The 19,911-nt window shown below is 34.7% G+C and overlaps 1 protein-coding gene across 11 annotated transcripts in view; it reads right to left on the reverse strand.

Annotated features, from left to right (window-relative positions):
• Positions 1 to 19,911, reverse strand: part of VPS13B (vacuolar protein sorting 13 homolog B) — a 766,991-nt gene that overhangs the window by 533,561 nt on the left and 213,519 nt on the right. For all 11 annotated transcript variants that reach the window (XM_059902238.1, XM_059902239.1, XM_059902241.1 and 8 more), the window contains exons 18-19: positions 4,070 to 4,204; positions 3,105 to 3,278 (exon numbers count right to left, since the gene is read on the reverse strand). In XM_059902238.1, the coding sequence (XP_059758221.1) occupies positions 3,105 to 3,278; positions 4,070 to 4,204 (309 nt within the window). The remainder of the gene's footprint in view (positions 1 to 3,104; positions 3,279 to 4,069; positions 4,205 to 19,911) is intronic.

Here is a 19,911-nt window from a genome sequence, read left to right on the forward strand (position 1 = left end):
TGTTCTATGCCATTTCCCTTAGGTGCTCCAGCCTCAAAAACCAAAGAAAAGCAAATGTAATCATCACTTACTTGCTCGTACATTCACTAAATATTTGTTGACCTCCTACTATATGTGGGATATTGTTCTAGACACTAGGAACACAGCAGTGACCAAAAAAGACAAAAATTCCAGCCATAATGAAGCATTAAATTCTAATAGCAGGGAAAAATAAAACCCAACAAATCAGTAACATATATAGTATGGCAGAGTGTGATAAGTACTAAGAAAAACTTTAGAATAGTGGGTAAATAAAATGTGTCTCTGTGTGTGTGTGTGTGTGTATGTGTGTGTATGCACATATATGCAAACAAGAGAGAAAAAATCTTTTATATACAGTGACCAGGAAACAACTTGCTGAAAGCGTGATATTTCAGTAAAAACTTAAAGGATTGTTAATAAATTATTTCTTCATTTAAAATTTATTTATAATTTGTTCATACCATCAGTCATATATAGACACACAGACACACACACACCTCCAATTTTAAATCTTATTACAGGAACATAAGATTAGTCAATATTACTTTAAAACTGGCTTTGAAAAATAATACTTATGCGCTCTCTCATAACCATATCATAAATACCTAAGCCATGAATGTGGGTGGCAATTCCCAAGATGGATGGAAAATTTAAATTTAAAAATACCCTAAATAAAGTACGTGAATGTAGTTTAAGTAAAAACACATTACATTTTAGGATTAAAACACACCCAAAGGAATATTTTCAAAGCACCAAATGCATGATCACATTAAAATTTTACATGCAAATCCATAAGCATATCAATAAACGTAACACTAAAGTTGAAGATTAGGTGAATTTCCTTAACAGTAAGAAAAAAACTTTTTCCTAGAAATATCGTAGGTATAATTTTTTTATAGTAGTTTACTTTTAGACCCATACTATAAAGGTTCAAAATGCAAATATATATTTGAGACCCTAGATATACATTTAAATTACAAAGAATAATACGAATATTGTTACGAGAAAGATCAGATTATTATTTAAACATGCTTGACTCAGTTCATTCTAATTGTGTATACGACAAAACAAAAAATGAAGAATCCCTGTCCAATTTAAGAATATGCAGTAGATTCTAATAAGCTTAGTCCCTTCTTAGGTATCAAAATTCTAACCAGATGGTCTGGTCATTCTAATAACATTTTAATGATCTTATGATTTGAAAACAAAACCTACTGAAAACTACTATTTGGATAATTATATAACGGAGTTTCTCAAACAGCATATTTAAAGAATATAATTAAATAGGCATTAAAAAAAGCATGATGTTGGGACTTCCCTGGTGGTCCAGTGGTAAAGACTCTGCCTTCCAATGCAGGTGAGTCAGGTTCGATACCTGGTCAAGGAACTAAGATCCCACATGCTACGGGGCAAGTAAGCCCACGCACCACAACAGCTGAGCTCGCGCGCCTCAACGAGTGAGAGAAGCCCATGTGCCCTGGAGCCAGCACACCACAACTAGAAGAAGCCCCCCGCGCCGCCAACTAGAGAGAAGCCCACGTGCCACAACTATGACCCAACTCAGTCAAAAACAAAAAAAGAGACAGAAAATAAATAAATTAGGGGGGAAAATCAAAAAGCACGATGTTTATTTAACCACCAATCCCTTCTCCCTAAAACCGGGGTAGGCAAACCACATAGGCTAAATCTCGCCCACCTCCTGCTTTGTGAATAAAGTTTTACTGGAACACAGTCACACTCATTCATTTACATATTGGGTATGATTATTTTTGTGTGCTCTAATAGCAGAACTGAACAGCTGAGACAGAGCCCATATGGCCCACAAAGCCTAAAAGGTTAGTTATCTGGCCTTTAGTAAAATGTTTACCAACCCCTACTTTAAAGGACTGGTAAAATCTTCTACCCATAGGCACAGTCTTACTTGGGTATTGGCCTCATCCTCACAATTTTTTCCTTAGGAAACCACACCCATCCTCATCAAGTTGAAAATGTCTTTTTGAGGAGTATTGTCTTTAAAGGCAAGCTGACTCAGGGGTTCTCAGACTCACCTTTCAAACACTAATTTCTAGTTTCTAGTGTGGATGCCATTCAGCTGCAAATGCTACTATAACAAATGCTGCTTTCAAATGGTTTTGCATCCCTGCATATGTGCACTGCTTCGAATAGTCACCTCCATATAGTCTCTGTGTAGTTAGTTAATTACAAATCTTTTCATGGTTTCTACTTTGAACTTAGTGCAGTCATGCTTAACATATTTTCTACAAGCTACAGTTCTTGTTATATAATGTTAATTGAGCTCTACTCTTAGGCAGCTATTATTATTTCTAGCATCATTGTCTTGGCTTTACCAACTACATACTGACTAACTGAACTCATGGCTGACATCAGGCTCTACTTACTATACCTTTTTATCCCCAGTCTTCATTGATAGTTCCAGTATCTCCTCTCAACATGAGAGGTGTGGATCTGTTATTATGGTGTGAATAAAATGAAACAGATTCTAGGCTAAGTGCTTCTAGAAAAAAATTTAACTCTAAGAAATAAGAGCTTGACTTCTGAGTTTTTTCCTTTATTACAACATCAATATCTTTTCCTTTTCGTACAAGCACAGGAGGCCCAAACACCTAACTTTAACATGGCAAACTATGGGTCACAAAGTGCTACTATCCCAAGAAAAATATTTTCTCTTTGCAATGTTTTAAATTTCTTTTACTCCTTTCTATGTATTACATGATATATTTTAAAACTCAGTTGGGTTTAGTAGTAGTAGTAGTTGAATCTGAGATTAACTGTTATACATACAACTGAATTATCTCAATAAAATAGAATAAAATCATTACTGTTTGTAAACACATCATTTATCAAAAATGATACAAAATACTTCATTTGAATTTTCAAAGAGCATAACTGCAGAGTGTATCCCAATGGACACAAATGAAAAAGAGAGGAAGAAAGAAATGGAGGGAGGGAGGGAAGGAGGGAGGGAGGAAGTTAAGGAAAGGAGAGAAGGAAAGAAAAAAAGTCCAATTTTAAAAGTCTTGCTGGAAAGGAAAATGCAAATAAGTGAATAATGATGTACTTACCGGAACTGTGGCAGTAGTCCATATACTGTGGAACTAGGACTGTGAAGGCTATTAAATCTGGAGCTAAGAGAGATTCTGGCTTTCTACTCTCATTGAGCCACTTGCTGCTATGAAGGTCTTTAGTGTCAGAAGGACCCTGAAGCAATGGAATTAACTTCTCTTTTCCACTCTCACCTGAACAGAAATATTTATGAAAAAGAAACTCTTATCAAATAAAACATAGGAGTACCCTGAAGATGTTTGATCTTAAAGTATACTAACATCATAATATAAAATTTCAGTTTATACTTGGTAATTCTAGCAGAATATTTAGTTATACTCTAAAGAGTATGACTGATAAAATTAAAAGCACTTTTAACTCTTAAAAGGTTGTTTTAATATTTAGCTAATGAATGTAGAACATGTTCAGAAAAGCTTATAAAACAACATGAACACACTGTATTCTAAATATTCAATGGAATCTGTACCTATTTAATCTTATCTAGACATTTAATCCACACTGGAAAAAGTTAAATAACAAACAGTTTAAGGAAAATATTATGAAATAAAATATTGGAAGGAAGGCGAAATCAATTACAACATTCAGTTGAAAACCAGCTGGGTTTTCTGTTTAATTTCATTATACTAACAACATTTTAATTTAATTTTTAAGTGTCATATACATCTATACCTCCTATTACCCCCCAAAAGTGTAAGAATAAACTTTCCTTTAATTTTTCCTCCCTCATAACCATTCTTAAAACTATGCAAAGATTTTTTTCCTTAAATAAAAATTAACCTATTAATGCCAAGAAGTATCATCCTGGCACAATTAACAACTTTTTTCAAGTAAAAATAAAAAAATTTAAAACCTCTGATTCATAGGAACAATGAGTAAATTCTTGTTTCAGTAACGCTCCTTGTAAAACGCACGGCCAATTCTCCTACACAGGCAATAAAGTTTTACACGGTCCAGCTGCACATACCTGGGGCTTTGGCACAAATTTTTATTGATCCCATGGTCCCAGAGGCACATTTGACCAATGATGTGCTGCAGTACTTCAATTCAACATTCTGGATTGAGCCCTCAAGAGTTGGCAGGGGATTCTTAGATTTCACACCTAATAAAAGAAAACTGCAAATGTACTAGCCGATTGAATTTAAATAATTTTTATACTCCTTCACCAAGGCATTTAGACTTAATTACACTTTAATTATCTACCTCAGATGTCCTTACAGTATTTGTGTTAGGCTTCACAGTTTAGTGTTTAGGAGTTAAAAAGATGCAATTTTAAAATAAATGGACTGAACCCGCATAACTATACTTATGCAAATTTGAAACAAATATTTGTTTAAAAATCAGGAGACTAAAAAATCATATTTGGTTTTAGAATATAGAGTAAGATTTTCAATTTGATACAAATTTAACTTATAAAATGAGTTTCATTTAGGCAGAGACATGTAATTTAAGCACGAAACTTCCTGAGTAAACAGCCTCCTCAAAATATCTTGGTCAGGTGGGGTGAAGAGAGAGAAACAAGATAGCTCAGAACAGCTCCTAAGTTAAAATACAATAGCTTATAAGCAAAATTGGCATCCCATGTGTAGCTAAAAGAAACCAAAGGGATTCTACATCAATTAACAAAAAAAGTGGATATTAACATCTCTACTATATGCTACTTGCTGAAGAACATAAAAGCACAGAAGGGAACAAATACCATGACATAAATGGTAGGGAAAACTTAATTCAAAAAGGAGAGACTCATTTTGGCCCTGAAGGGTAGGTGAGAATTAAAAAGGCAGAGAAACCTTAAGAACATTACACTAACATTACTGCAAACCACTAAAATAATGATAATGATGATGAACTCTAATCAACTAACATTTACTGGAGGACTTACTATGTGTTATACACACATCTCATTCAATCCTCACAACAGGGCTGTGATAAAGATGTTATTGTTATCCTCATTTTTACAAACTGGGCTATAACGGCTTAGAGGAATTAAGTAATTTTTGCTCAGTCCTACAGCAGAGAGAAAGAGCTGAGGTGTTTAACACAATTTGATCCTATCACAGAAAACTTCACCACTCATTTCACCTATATTCATGAAGAGTGGCCTTCTTTTCCCCATTCCACATTCCAATCAAATATATATTATCCTTCATATTTGAAACTCCTTTAAGGAGAACTAAGTATGAATAATTAAGAAAATCATGAACTTTTTATGACAGATATATTAAACATTACTCTAAAATCTTTGATCTCAAACTGTGGTGCATTCAAGAAGCCCCATAGTCCTCCAAGAGTCTTCCTGAGATGTGGCCCAGGAACCTGCAGTTTAACTAACACACTACATGGTTTGCCAGTGGTTAAAGGACATCATCTTGAGAAATACCTTCTCACATAGTAATCTTTACTTCAGAAGGACCTATAAATTTACTAATTCCTATTTGACTGTTATATAAACATATATCAATTGGTTGCTCTTCCCCAATATTCACCACCTGTGTTATTTCCATTTGCAGTGGTACCTATTATCCTCAAAGTAGGAGTCTAAATGCTGTGTATTTATACATTTTTCTATGATTTTATCAGTTTTTATCAAATTCTCAAAATCTATGACTCAAAAAACTTAAGAAGCAGTATTTCAGAAAGTTAAATGATGCCAACAATACGAAATAAACATAGCATAGTAGTAATAACAGTAGTAGCAGTACTACTGGTTATAGCACCTAACATTCAATGACTAAGTGCCATGCACTATGCCCAGTTTGTTATTTTTATTCATCTCAAAAGAAAAAAAAAAAGGTAGCTATTACTATTCCACTTTACATTCAGGAAAACCAAGGTTTAGAGAAATAAGGATTTTGCCCAGGCTCAAGTCAGAAAGTGGGCAGGCGTGGTTCACTTTTCTCTTCATAAGAAAAGAAGCTGAGCTACCCTGCATATTTAACATCTACTGTGGATGCAGAAGTTATAATCAGTGGATAATTTACGCTGCTCCAATCATTATGTTAAGTGATGAGAGGGATACAAAATGGAATAATACCCTCCCCTCTAACTCTCAAGCCCCCAGAGTCAGACTCTCATTCTATGCCAATTTTTTTTAAAAACTTAAAGAATCTAGATAGTGATGAGCAGACAAGAGCTAATCAAAGATTCTCTCAAGGGTTACTGATGGTGTTAAGAACCAAAAGATTGAATTAGTTCTGGTAGATGCAAAAATAAAAAAATATGAATAGACAAAAATGGCTTTTTAAAAAATTATTTTATAAGCTGCTTCTTTTACAGTTTACACCAAGTTTAGGACTCTACCTTGAATCTCAAATGATACGTCTTTGTTAATATCTAATGCATGCCGTATATAAGACTCTTATCAGAAGAAGTTGCCAGAAACCTCTTCTGATAAGAATCACTTATACATATATAAAGCATCTTAGTTTAGACTAATACTATCAAGAAATTATTTCACTTTTTATGATCATTACATTTCTCAGATTTTTTAAAAAATATTTATTTATTTGTTTACTTGGCTGCGTTGGGTCTTAGTTGTGGCATGCAGGATCTAGTTCCCTGACTAGGGATCAAACTCGGGCCCCCTGCATTGGGAGTGAGGAGTCTTAGCCACTAGACTGCCAGGGAAGTCCCTCTCAGATATGTTTAAACTTGTTTTAGTAACTAAAACATCGTGCATACTTTCTCCTTAAGAAAACTTTTTCAAAAAGCAATTTGTTTTTAATGGTTCAAGCTCACATTTTTTAAAAGATAATTATAGTCATCTTTTGATAGACTTCAACAATGGAGAAAAACTGCTAGTAAAAAATAACCTCAGTAATGTAAATTATGGACTTTGGGTGATTATGATGTGTCAATGTAGGTCCATCAATCATTAACAAATGTGCCACTCTGGTAGGGGATGTCGATACTGGGAGAGGCTGTGCAGACCAAGAAGGAGGCAGAAAGTATATGGAAAACCTCATACCTTCCTCTCAGCTTTGCTGTGAACCTAAAATTACTCTAAAGAAGAAAAAGTATTAATAAAAAATAATTTAAAAATAAACTTGGTTTCTTTCCACTCTACCATCAAACCAAAATTTGTAAAACACCCCAAACATAAGCACTAGGGAGGTAGGAAGGAGCAGAGTCTTGGCATTGCACAACTCAGGGCACCATTCACACTTTTTTCTGTCTACATGAATGCAGCTTCCTGAAACTGTGAAAGGAAATCTCCTGTTAGGAATGCAGTATGGTGAAACAAAAAGACCAAAAGCTCTGAAACTGAAAAAGCAAGCCTTCAGATATAGGTAGCATTACATATCTAGTAGTTATGTGGCTTAAGGCAAGACACTATTATTGTTCCATGTGGAGGCCAAAATACTGCAGTTATTGTTCAAGGTATTTAACTCTGAGAAATCTGCTGAACTTTTTACAGAACTTAATTTAGGGAAGAGGTGCAAAATTTTGATAAGATGTACAGTCAGCTGACATGAGTCAATAGGAAAATCACAAAGACAGTGACAATACCTTACATTTGAAATAATGACTTTACAAAGTATTACAAAGCACTCTCATGTGGATTTACTCAAATATTGCTGTCATATTCTACTAGAGGAAGGGAAGAGGGACTCCCTAAGGCACTGCAATTGAAATACAACTTTACATGGTATACACTTTCAATGGAATAATCTAAAAATAATAGTGAATTTTTGTAATACAATTTAATATAAAATAATGCACTGTTACTTTTTCTCCTTAGAGTATTTTTCTGAAAAATATTAACTCTGAACACACATTCTTAGTCCTGTGGTGCACCCTTAGCTCAGATTCTTTTTACACCGCCTTTCTTGCCCAACATAATTCTCCTGGCCTCACAGACACGTTAACCCCCCCCCGTGTTCAGTAATCAACTTACGATCACTCTTATAATTATCATCTATAAATCAGAAGATGAAATAATGAGAATGACCTGTATATCTGTGTGGAAGTAAAAGATTAAGGAGTCAAGCCATATGTAAGTTTACCTCTGTTTCCTCCTTATTTTTACGGGCCTAAACCAACAAAGAAATGAAAATGAAAAGATAAGCACTATATGTGCAACTTTCAAAGAGGCAAGAACTGTCATCAAAATTTCAGAAGATGGATGCTGATGAACAAGTAACAACAAGATGACTTAGAGAAAAGTGCCCGTGGGTTATTAAACTAAGAAGCAAGTTGATCTGCAATAAGCCCTGGAAAGATAAGAATTAAAGAAGCCAGGCAGTTCAGAGGGCAGGAATGCAGATAAGGCTAAAAAGATGAGCAGTGACTGAAAGTCTATCTAATAACCACACATCCTTTGTTTTAATTGGTGAAGCCACACAACTACCCCACACTCATCCTGGCAAAAGACTGAAGGGTTCACGCTGGAGAGGTTGAACCAGAAGGACTTTGAACTAAGGAATAATACCAAGGAAAAGGTTGCATGCTAAAAATGGGAGATTGTCTAAAAATATATATAAAATAGATGTACTAAATAATGAAATCTCCTTTTCTTTTACTCTCTAAGGACACTGAATGCCAGAGTTACAACCTGCAGGAAAGAAATGGAAGGTTTTCTATCTTTGAAAACTGGCCAGTCCACGAAAAAGGAACCAGAGATACTGATAACTGATTATCCCCAAACAACAACAACAAAAATGAGTAAGTGTGCAATTCCCCTACAATAACACCAGCCATTCAATAAGCTCCAACCTCACATACAAGTTCCCAATTAGTTATTTAGTATTTTATTCTACAATATGAGGGCTCATCAGAAACTAGGTATAAATCACTAACATGAAAAGGAGAGATAAACAACAAACAGAGAAAAGGAACTTGGGGTAAAAAGACAATGCTGGGAACAGAAAACTTAGGTAATAATAATTACATTATTGTATTATACTTACTACTACTACTACTACTGCTGCTGCTGCTGCTGCTATCCTTGGAGGGAGTACAGAAGACACTAGAACAAGAACAGCATGTTTAGCTGAACTTTTCAAAGAACAAAAAATAGCCATTAGGAATTAAAAACATGATGTTAATTCTCCTTAAATTAATATAATAAGAAAATAAAGGTGAGGAAATCTACCACATAAATTAAAACAAAAAATCCAAAGAGACTGAAAATGGGCCAAATGACCAATAAATGAAAGGATCAGCATAAACAATCAAATATCTGAAAACCAAAAGTTCTAGGAAGAACTATTAAAACAAAACGGAGAAAATAATCAAAGAAATAATTCAACAAGGTCTCCCCAAATGAAGTACATGAGTTTCAAATTAACAGGTTGCACCACGTATCCAGTGCAACAAATGAAAAAACAAATATCAGGGGTAAAGAGAGAAGCTCCTAAAAGTTTCTGAGATAGAAAAGAAACAGATGCATAAAAACAGAAAAATGTTAATACATAAACATACTACATACAATTAGAATGGCATCAAACTTCTCAACAGCAACACTGGAAACAAGAAGACAACAAAGCAATGCTTTTTAAAGTCTGTAGAAAAATCATTCCCAACCTACAAATCTACATATACACCCAAACTACCTTCACATATGAAGGCAGAATAAAGATTCACTCAAACATGCCATATCTGAAAGAAGTTTACTTCCTTTGCTAGAAAGACAGCTACAGAACTGTGCTCTACCAAAAAGAGGAATAAATCAGGAAAGAATAATATATGTGATCCAAGAAACAGGGGATCCAATATAAGAGAAAAGGGAATTTCCAGGACAATGATAAAAGGAAACTTCAAGACATCTGTAGCAGGTTCAGAAGGAAACAGAGATGGAAACAGGAGGAAAGTACACTAAAAGAATAATGACTACAAAAATTAAAACTAGGGACTTCCCTGGTGGTCCAGTGGGTAAGACTCTGCGCTCCCAGGGCAGAGGCCTGGGTTCGATCCCTACTCGAGGAACTAGATCCCACATGCGTGCTGCAACTAAGAGTCCACATGCTGCAACTAAAGATCCCGCATGCTGCAACTAAGACCCGGCACTGCCTAAATAAATAAATAAATAAGGTATAAAGTACTTTAAAAATTAAAACTAATTATCTAATGCATCTGAACATACTGAGAGAAGACATGCTTCTCTAAGAATTTGGGGGAATTCATATTAAGTACATGGAACACTAATGAAACAAAAAAAGGCAGTTATTAACTCCAAGGATAAAAGCTGCATAAGAAAAAACATTTAAAGGTAGTATACTATAATTCATACATACATGGTCATAATATATTAATACTGAATATATATTTAAGCAAAAGCTGTGATATAATTAGATGACTTAGGAGAAAAGAAGAACAGAGATACAGACAGCGAGTATTGGCCATAAAAGCTAAATCCTCTTAGTAGGCGAAATAATGCCATCCCGCCCTCACTCAAGATGCCCATATCCTAATCCCAGAACCTGGGAATATGTTCTTAACATGGCAAAGGAATATTAAGGCGCAAACAGAATTAAGGTTGCTAATAAGCTAATTTGAAATACGAAGATTATCCCATACTACCCAGGTAGAACCAATATAATCATCAGGGTTCTTAAAAATGAAAGAGGAAGGCAGAAGAAGAGAGTCAGAGAAAGACATGTCATGACAGAAGCTCTACCACAGAAATCTTCTGGCTTTGAAGATGAGGGATGAGGGCCACAGACCAAGGAATGCTGGTGGCCTACAGAAGGTGGAAAAAGCGAGGAAACGGATTCTCTCCTAGAGGCTTCAAGAGGAACACAGCCCTGCTGACACCTTGATTTTAGTGAGACTCATTTTAGACTTTAAACTACAGAACTGTAATAAAATGAACTTATGTTGTTTTAAGGCATTAAGGTTGTTGTAGTAGAAAGTATGTTTACAATATCTAAACATGAAAAATAAGAAAATTTCAATATAAGCATTTTATTTAGAAATTTAGAGGTAAATATCTAAGAATGAGCCAAAAATGACTGCCCTTAAAAAACCAGTGAAGATTATAAGGGCCCACAGAACTGCCCTTTTTGTTACAAGCTTTACAAAACTATAATTTAATAAAATAAAACAAAAGGTCATTCAGGACATTCAAGCAGCCAGGACGCATTCTAGATACACAAAAATAATAAAATCATAGGATAGTGAACCAATAGTAAAGGTTTCCGTAAAGGGAAGAGGTAAATTCCTTTAAAATACGCATTGAAGGAGTAGAGTTATTAGGGAACGTTATACAAAATAGCAATAGCAAAGAGCTTCTAAATGGTTGATATTGTAGTAAAAACGAAGCATTATCATTTCAGGGGAAGAATAAAAGGAGAAAGCAAAAGGAGAGGAAGATTTATCACATGAGAAGAAGGTGGAAGTCTTAACAAGAGCGGCTGGGCAGGCAAGAACATATAGGTGGACCAAGAAAGCTGGTTAGTTCCGAGGCTCAATAGGTGACAAAGACTGCAAATGACCTCCTGTGATAAGACATGCAAACAGGAGACAGCAAACTTTAAAAGGTAGTGGTTGTTTTGTTATTGTTGTTGATGATAATGATTTTATTGTTTTTAACATGGAAAAGCAGATGAAGTGACAGCCTAGGGCTAAACCAAAATATTTGGGTAAAAATCACTTAATATTTTGAACAGAATATAAAATATAACCATTGAACTATAACCAATTAAATGACAGAAAACAAAAAGTAATCTCAAAAGTATAGCTCACAGTGATAATTAGGTGATAGAATTGAACTATCACAAGGAACATATTCACAAGTAACAAAACACAAAGTCTTCTATAGCAAGAGCTTACTTTTCATTGTCCCACCCTCACCGCAATCCCTGTCCATTCTGCTGTAGTTTCCAGCAAAAAGAGAGTCAACAGGCATTTACTAAGTATGTACAAATCTGGTTCTCTCAGTCTTTTTTTAACATCAACAATGGCAAATAAACATTTGGCAAGTAAAGACTCAGCTTCATACTGACAGAATGATGAAAAAGGTGCCCTAACTTAAAACAATATATTCTGCCACCTAGTTTATGACATAACTCTTAATGTAAATATTAACAAAATAAAGTCTGCTTCTAACTCTAAAATTCCATGAATCAGAATCTCGATCCTACATGTCACTGTCATACTAGCCACGTACATTCCTCGAAAACTAACTTGCAGTATCAATAAGAATTAACCTGCTCTTCTTCAAGATTACTTAACTTTGTGCTACGATTACAGGTGAGGGAATTTAGACATTTCTGGCTATAAGGAACTAGAAAAATAAATCTTTTCATGTGGAAGGGGGCAGAGCCTGGTTAGAATACTGAAGAACTTACAACTTCTGGACATAGTCTAACAAGAAGACTTCAGTAACTCATTTAGACTTCATGGGCTTAAAAGAAGAGAATTCCAGATAGCTTACCAAAGTACCTCAATTATAACAGATGTTCAAGAACAAAGAATTTTCTTTATCCTTGACGTCTTCACTACCAAGTGTGGAAACTAAAAAACTAACATTAATGTTGGCAGATCATATCATTAATTTCTTTTCCCTTAGGCTGCTTTTAAAGATTTATGCTTGTCTTTAGCACACTGGGGTTTCACCACAACGTATCTACTTAGAAATTTAGGTTTATTTTTCCTGTTCGGGATTTATGATTCTTAAATCTGAAGATTCACATCTTGCATCAATTTTGTGCGGTAAAAAAGAAGTCTCTAAATAGTGCCTCTCTCCTAGTTTCTCTTTCTGAGAGTCTTATTAGACCTATACAGAATCCTCTCATTCTAGTGACCAGATCTATTGACTAGTATTTCACATTTTCATCTCTATTTTCAGTGCTGCATTCTGGATAATTTCTTTATATCCACCTTTAAGTTCACAACTAGTGTCTGTAGCTATGTCTAATCTACATCATTCATTCAGTGACTTCTGACCTTCCATTTTTTTAATTCTCTAGTCCTTATTAACAATATCTATGCCTCCCTCCTATTTTCAACTCCATCTTTTACTTCTTTAATAATTTTAAACTTAGTAATTTTATACTCTTTTTCCAGTTATTATATTACTGAAATTCTAGGAGTCTATATTGGCCATTGGAGGTCTGTGCTCTTGGGGGATTATTTTCAAGTCGTTAGTAACTTGGGATTCTGGGCTTACATTTCAAAAGGCTTTCTTTTTTAAACACACTGCCAGAATTAAGGGTATTTGCCAAAGCAAATATTTGTGTTTACTATTAGATACCGAGAGATGTAACCAGTCCACCCAGGATCACATTTTAAGTTAACTTATTGGTTTGATGGTTCCTAGACCATGAAGAAATTAAAATCTGAGTGCTGACAGGACTGTGGTTACAAATTCTCAGGGAAAGCACCCTCCATCTTCCCCATCAAGGCCAAAACAAAGAAGCTTCTTTGTTAAAACGAGAGTGGGGCAGAGTTTTAAAACAGTCCATCTTTCCACTAGTCCTTAGAAGTTATGAGCTTAGGGAAATGGAAATCACGTCCCAATTCCTCCTTTCTTGTCCCCACCCCGTTCTGGTGATTAAAAGCCAAACCCACTGGTAACTGAGGTTGCCACAGCCCATTAGGACAGTCAAAGCATGAATACCTGCTTCCTACTCTGGTTTTTCGTTTCCTCCTTGTTTGGGAACTTTTTTTTTTTTTTCTTGCAGGTTCAGCAGTTCACTTAGCATTATATGTGTTATACATTATCCAGCATGGGTGTTCGTAAAGGAAAGGATTTCAGGTTAATTAGCATACCATGCTACCAGGCACAAAAGTCACATCACACTATGCTATACGTTTCTTAAGTAAACATACCTCGTAATTGAATTTTTTCTCCCTAGGATTTCATCCATGATAGATGAGGAAGTAACAAGTATTTTTTGAGGTTAAACACTGCAGGTCATGCAGAGACATTAAACACATTATAAATCCCAAAATGTACTAGTTTAACTACTTTGTTTCCATAACTGTAAAGTGGGTATAATTCACCAGCTACCTTACAGAATAATCCTAAGCCCCGAAATGATAAGTGGATGGTGGTTACCAGAGCATCTGGCATGTAAGTATTCACTAAATGTTAGCTAGTATATTCTCACTGTTACTATTACTACAAACAACACAAGCTTATCGGGGAAGTTCAGTTTATATACATTAAGGAGTAATAAGGCAGTTTACTAAATGATACACTAATCACTACACTTTTATTCTAGTATAAACTCTGCCACCAAATAACTGTGTAATCTTAGATTCAAAATCTCTGTGGCTCAGTTTCCTCATCTGAAGAAAACAAAAAAGAGTGGTAGTATTTGATTACAACTAAGATTTCTTTAAGCTTTAAAAACCAATGATCAGCTGCAGTGTAGGAGATTAAAGACTGTATAATGGGATACGGAAAGGAAAAGTGGCCTTTCAAGGGAGCAATATTGTCACATACCATCAGTATTTTGTTAAAGGCAAAGAAAAATTACAGTAATTAAATGAAGCAGTCATTATGTTTCTGTACCTATGATAGAAAAAATATGGACTAGGTAAAGTCAGTTAATGACTTTAGTGAAAGATGAGAAAAATTAATTTATATTTAATTACATTTTATTTATAAATTGATACTGCAAGAATAACTTTTGAAACCTTTTATATCTCCCCCTAGCCTCTAGAGCTATAATGTCTGATAACAAATAATTAATTACTACTTTATGATACAAATAATAAAGTCATGCATTATTAGATTGGGTTTTTCTATACATAAAAGTTCTTAGTTGAAATAATAAATAACACCCAATTACTAGTTATGATCATTCAGTATTGTACCCATACATGAACTTAAAAAGAAAATAACACTTAGGATAATAGAGTAAAATGCTTAAAAAAAAAATACCTGCTTCTTGGATTAGGTATTTCACAACACATATGAGAAGGAAATACATAAAAATAAATTCTCATTAATATTAAGAATCCGCCTGCCAATGCAGGGAACACTGGTTCAAGCCCCGGTCCAGGAAGATCCCACATGCCACGAAGCAACTAAGCCCGTGTGCCACAACTACTGAGCCTGCGCTCTAGAGCCTGCGAGCCACAACTACTGAAGCCCACATGCCTAGAGCCCATGCTCCGCAACAAGAGAAGCCGCCACAATGAGAAGCCTGTGCACCGGAACGAAGAGTAGCCCCCTCTCACCGCAACTAGAGAAAGCTCGTGCACAGCAACAAAGACCCAACGCAGCCAAAAATAAATAAATTTAAAAAAAAAAATTCTCATTAATAACCACTGGTGGAAATATCTAAAGAAGGGCTACTATGTAAAAGTCATATTAAACTCCATATTCTGACAGTCAAAGTGAGTAAAGGGGAGAGGAAGCCATCACTCTTGGGCATTAAATTAAGAAAAAAACAAACCATGTAGGCATGAGGGCAAAAATGAAATGAGATCATTTAAAAATATCACACAGGAAGACTAGAAACTGTTTTTAAAAGCTTATTGTAAACATAAGAGGGAAACTGTGTCAAAGATTTTTTAATAAAAAATTTAAATGTGAATAAGGATGCTAAATGATTAGCTAGCAAAGTAAAAAAGACATCACAGTAAGGGCAAAACTATCTTTTAAATTAAGGAAACTCAAGTGTGTGTGTGTGTGTGTGTGTGTGTGTGTGTGTGTGTGTGTGTGTGTGTGTAGAGGGAGTTGGTAAAGGGCACACCAGAATAAAAATAAATATAACATTCACTCCCTCTGCATAGGACAAGATCATTCTTCTTTCCTTAGTTTAATTCCGCCCTAAGGCATTCTCAATTCTACCACAAAGTAAAATCTAACCACTATGAAACCTTGACTCTTGACAAGCATTCTTTTACTATAAGAACTGTGACTGCATGCAACCAAGATTCATTCTTGCTACTTCAATCACTGACCTCCAAGGACAAAATCAAAGGCCTACCACATATAACTCTGGACTGTCTCTCACTGAGAAGGGCAATCACCCTGGCTTGAGGATGCAAGTTTTTGTCTGCATCACCTAAGGATGATCATCTACTAATGGTTCCTTATGCATACACTAAATTTTGACTCCCATGTCTCATTCATTCACTCACTGATTCATTATGTTTTTACTATACACTACTATATACCAAGCACAGTCTAGGGTTATAGGGGTAAACAAGACCAATTCAAGCTCTTCTCTCATGAAATCCACAATCTAGTTGAATGAATAAATAAATCCATGAATCAGTAAATGGTAAAGAATACAAAAGAAAATTCACCTAAGAGGAGATACAAATAATAAAAAGATGTATGACAAAAGATCAATTTTGCTATAACTAAACAAAAGTGAGCTAAAGAAAAACTGGAAATTTAAGCAACAAACAACATTCAAAGTTATTGAGGTTTTATTAAAATAACCATTTTCCTTCATTACCAGTTGCATTGAATATTCATGGAATGATGTGAGAGAACAATACATCTATACATTATTTTTTTTAAGTTTATAATCCATAACCAAGTAACTCAGTCCTGGGAATTTATCTCAAAGAAATAACTAAAAAGAAGGAAAAATGCTTTACAGCAATATTAATTAGCAGCAAAAATCAGAAAATACTTTAAATGTCAGAAGAGGAGAATGGTTAAGTGCATTATAAAATATCAATATCTCATTATTAATAAAAACCTATGTTACTTGATGTTTATGTAAAAGTATACAAAATGTATCTATAAGAAATGTTAAATCAAACAACAATAGAACATCAGATGGTACATGCAATATGGTTACAACTATGAAAACTACACATGGAAAAATAATAGAAATTATATAGAAATTGGCATTAATGTAGAAATTGGAAATTTTATAAAACTTCATATATAATCTAAATATTGACTTACTAATAAGTCTGGAAGCTTTAATACCATCATATAATAAGGTTTCACATTAAAGACTACAAACAAATTATACTCTATAACAATCGTAGGTAGACTCCAAAGGCAACAACAAAATCCCCCTATTTCTGGCATATATATCCAAACTTATAAGTGAAAGGAAAGAAGATAAATATGGTTAATATATAAATTTACAAATAACACTAAGCTTTCCAATAAATAACCCAAATACTATACAAATTAAATGGTAGAAGATCTCAGGAGTCTAAGAAATATTTTTTTTTTAAATGTACAAGGAGAGAAAAAACAGAAATGATAATCCAATCTATACATAAATTGAGCTCTAAATTATTCACGAATCAGTGCAGGTCACATCCCTACAGGACAAACATTACTACTGCCAAATTCAGAGTAAAATATCCTATCAGGTAGCTTAGGTATGGTTAAGCTAAGAAATAACAGCATCAACTCAAGGTCACATTCACCCTTATTCTAACCAAAAAAGAAACGTAATTAAGATTTTTAAAGACACTTTTTCTTTGTTCATTACAGAAATAAACAAGTTCCACTTCCAGAAAGTCAGGGTAGATTTTTCCCTATTTCTCATGCTAAGTACAACTGAAACCCCAATGTTATATACAAAACAAAAATAAGAAGACTCTGAAAGGTGGAAAGAAGAAGGCAGACCAGTTAGGGACCTCAGGAGCCAAAGAAAGACACGGTGGTAACGTGCATAGGCTTTGTTTTTGCCTCACATATTCCAGACTTGAAGCTGAAGAAGCCAGCAACCCAGAAAGGGCAACAGGTACAGACATAAAAAGTCCTAACAAAAGCCTATTCTCCCTAGCCAAAGAACCTGAATAAAAAGCATCCCAACAGCAAGACAAAAAACTCTTAGACAATAACTGCTCTACTCCAGGCAAATGCCACAGAAAAAACTGTGGTCCCAACTCCCACCAACATTAGTGAAGGTCAACTAGACTTCTACTTTCAACATGTTCTAACAAGGAAACCCAGTGCCTTAACCTGGGTAGTGTAAAAGAAGGCTTAATAGGGAACCTGGACTTCCAACCCAACCCAACCCAACCCAGCATTAAGAAGGCACCCCTCAACCTTCCAGAGTAGTGTCAAAGAAGGCCTAGTAGAGAGTCAGGATCTTCACCAACCTTCAGCAATAATGAGCCACCCTACCATCACCACCGTGGTGTCAGTAGAGACCTCATGGTGAGCAGTAATGAGCCCTGGTAATCCAAACACTCCAAGCCAGGGAGTTACCACTGGAGGTCTAAATGAGAGCTAGAATTCCCACCTTGGGCCAGAAGTTACAGGGTCCCCCCACCACCACCCTTAGATACCAATGGAAGCCAAATGGAAAACCTGGACTTCTACCTCCACCAGGCAGTAGCAAGGGAGCATGTCCCCTTCCACAGTTGGAGCATTATCAGATGAAGCCATACAAAACAGACAGTTTAAATAAGATCTAGAGTCTCAGGAAACAATATCCAAATTTTCAGGTTCCAGTCGAAAATCAATTGTCATACCAAAAACCAAGATCCCAAAGTGAATGAAAAAGACACTTAATATATGCCACTGAGATGACAGAGATGTTAGAACTACTTGACAAAGACTTTTAAAACGCCATCATAAAAGTGTTTCTACGAGCAATTATAAGCATGCCTGAAACAAATGAAAATAATAATTTAGCAAAGGAAGGAAGGCAGGCAGGCAGGCAGGCAGGAATGATGACAAAAAAGGATTCAAATAGAAATTTTAGAATTGGGAAAATGCAATAACAGAAATAAGAACTCAATGAATGGGTTCAACATCTGAACAGAGAAGATAAAAAAAGAATCAGTAAACTGGAAGACAGCACAATAGAAATTATCCAATCTGAACTATACAGAAAATAGAAAGAAAGAAAAAAAAAAACAAAACAGAATCTCAAGTACCTGTAGGACCGTAACAAAAGATCTAACATTCAAGTCATCAGAGTCCCAGAAGGAAAGGAGAAAGGTGGGGCTGAAAAAAGTACATGAAGAAATAACTGCAAAAAACTTTTTGAATTCGGCAAAAGATATAAACCTGAAAATTCAGAAGTTGAGCTAACCCCAGATTAATCAAAGAAATCAAAACACATCATAGATAAACTTCTAAAAACTAAAGACAGAGAAAAAATCTTAAAGGAGTAGAGGAGAAATGACACCTTACTCACAGAGGAAAAACAATTCAAATGACAGCAGATCTTTTAAATTTGAAACCATAAAGTCTAGTAGGAAGTGGCACAACATTTTTCAACTGCTGAAAATATCCTTCAGGATTGAAGGGGAAAACCAGACATTATCAAATGAAGGGAAACATAGAAAATTTGTAACTAGTAGACCTTCCCTAAAAGAATAAAGTAAGTTCTCCAAACAAAAAGAATTAAAATAAGGAACTGTGGAATATTAGGAAAAAAGAAAGAATACAATAAGCAAAAATAGTATATACATAATAGACTTTTATTCTTTTATTGAGTTTTCTAAAGTATGTTTCATGTTGAAGCAAAATTCACACCTGATGTGGTTCTCAATATTTAAGACAACTATATTATAAACAGGAGAGGGTTAAGAAACAAAGATAAGTATGCTTTCTACACATCAGTTGAACTAGAAAAATGATGATACCAGTAGACTATAATAAGTTAGATATATGAAATGTAAACCCAAAACAACCACTAAAAAAAGTTTCACAACAAGATACACTCAAAATAACTACACATAAATTGAAATGGAATTCTAAATAATGTTCAAGTAACTGAAAGGCAGAAAAATAAAGACACTAAAAACAGAGTGATCAAACAGAAAGCAAAACCTAAAAACTAAAATGGCAGACTTAAGGCCTAACCAACCAATAGCTACATTAAATGTAAATGATCTAAATCTAGCAATTAAAAGACAAGATTGCAGACTGGATTAAATATGATCCAACCATATGCTATCTACAAAAAACTC

The sequence above is a fragment of the Balaenoptera ricei genome, chromosome 17, assembly GCF_028023285.1.
Source record: "Balaenoptera ricei isolate mBalRic1 chromosome 17, mBalRic1.hap2, whole genome shotgun sequence".
In the NCBI taxonomy this organism is placed as follows: domain Eukaryota; kingdom Metazoa; phylum Chordata; class Mammalia; order Artiodactyla; family Balaenopteridae; genus Balaenoptera; species Balaenoptera ricei.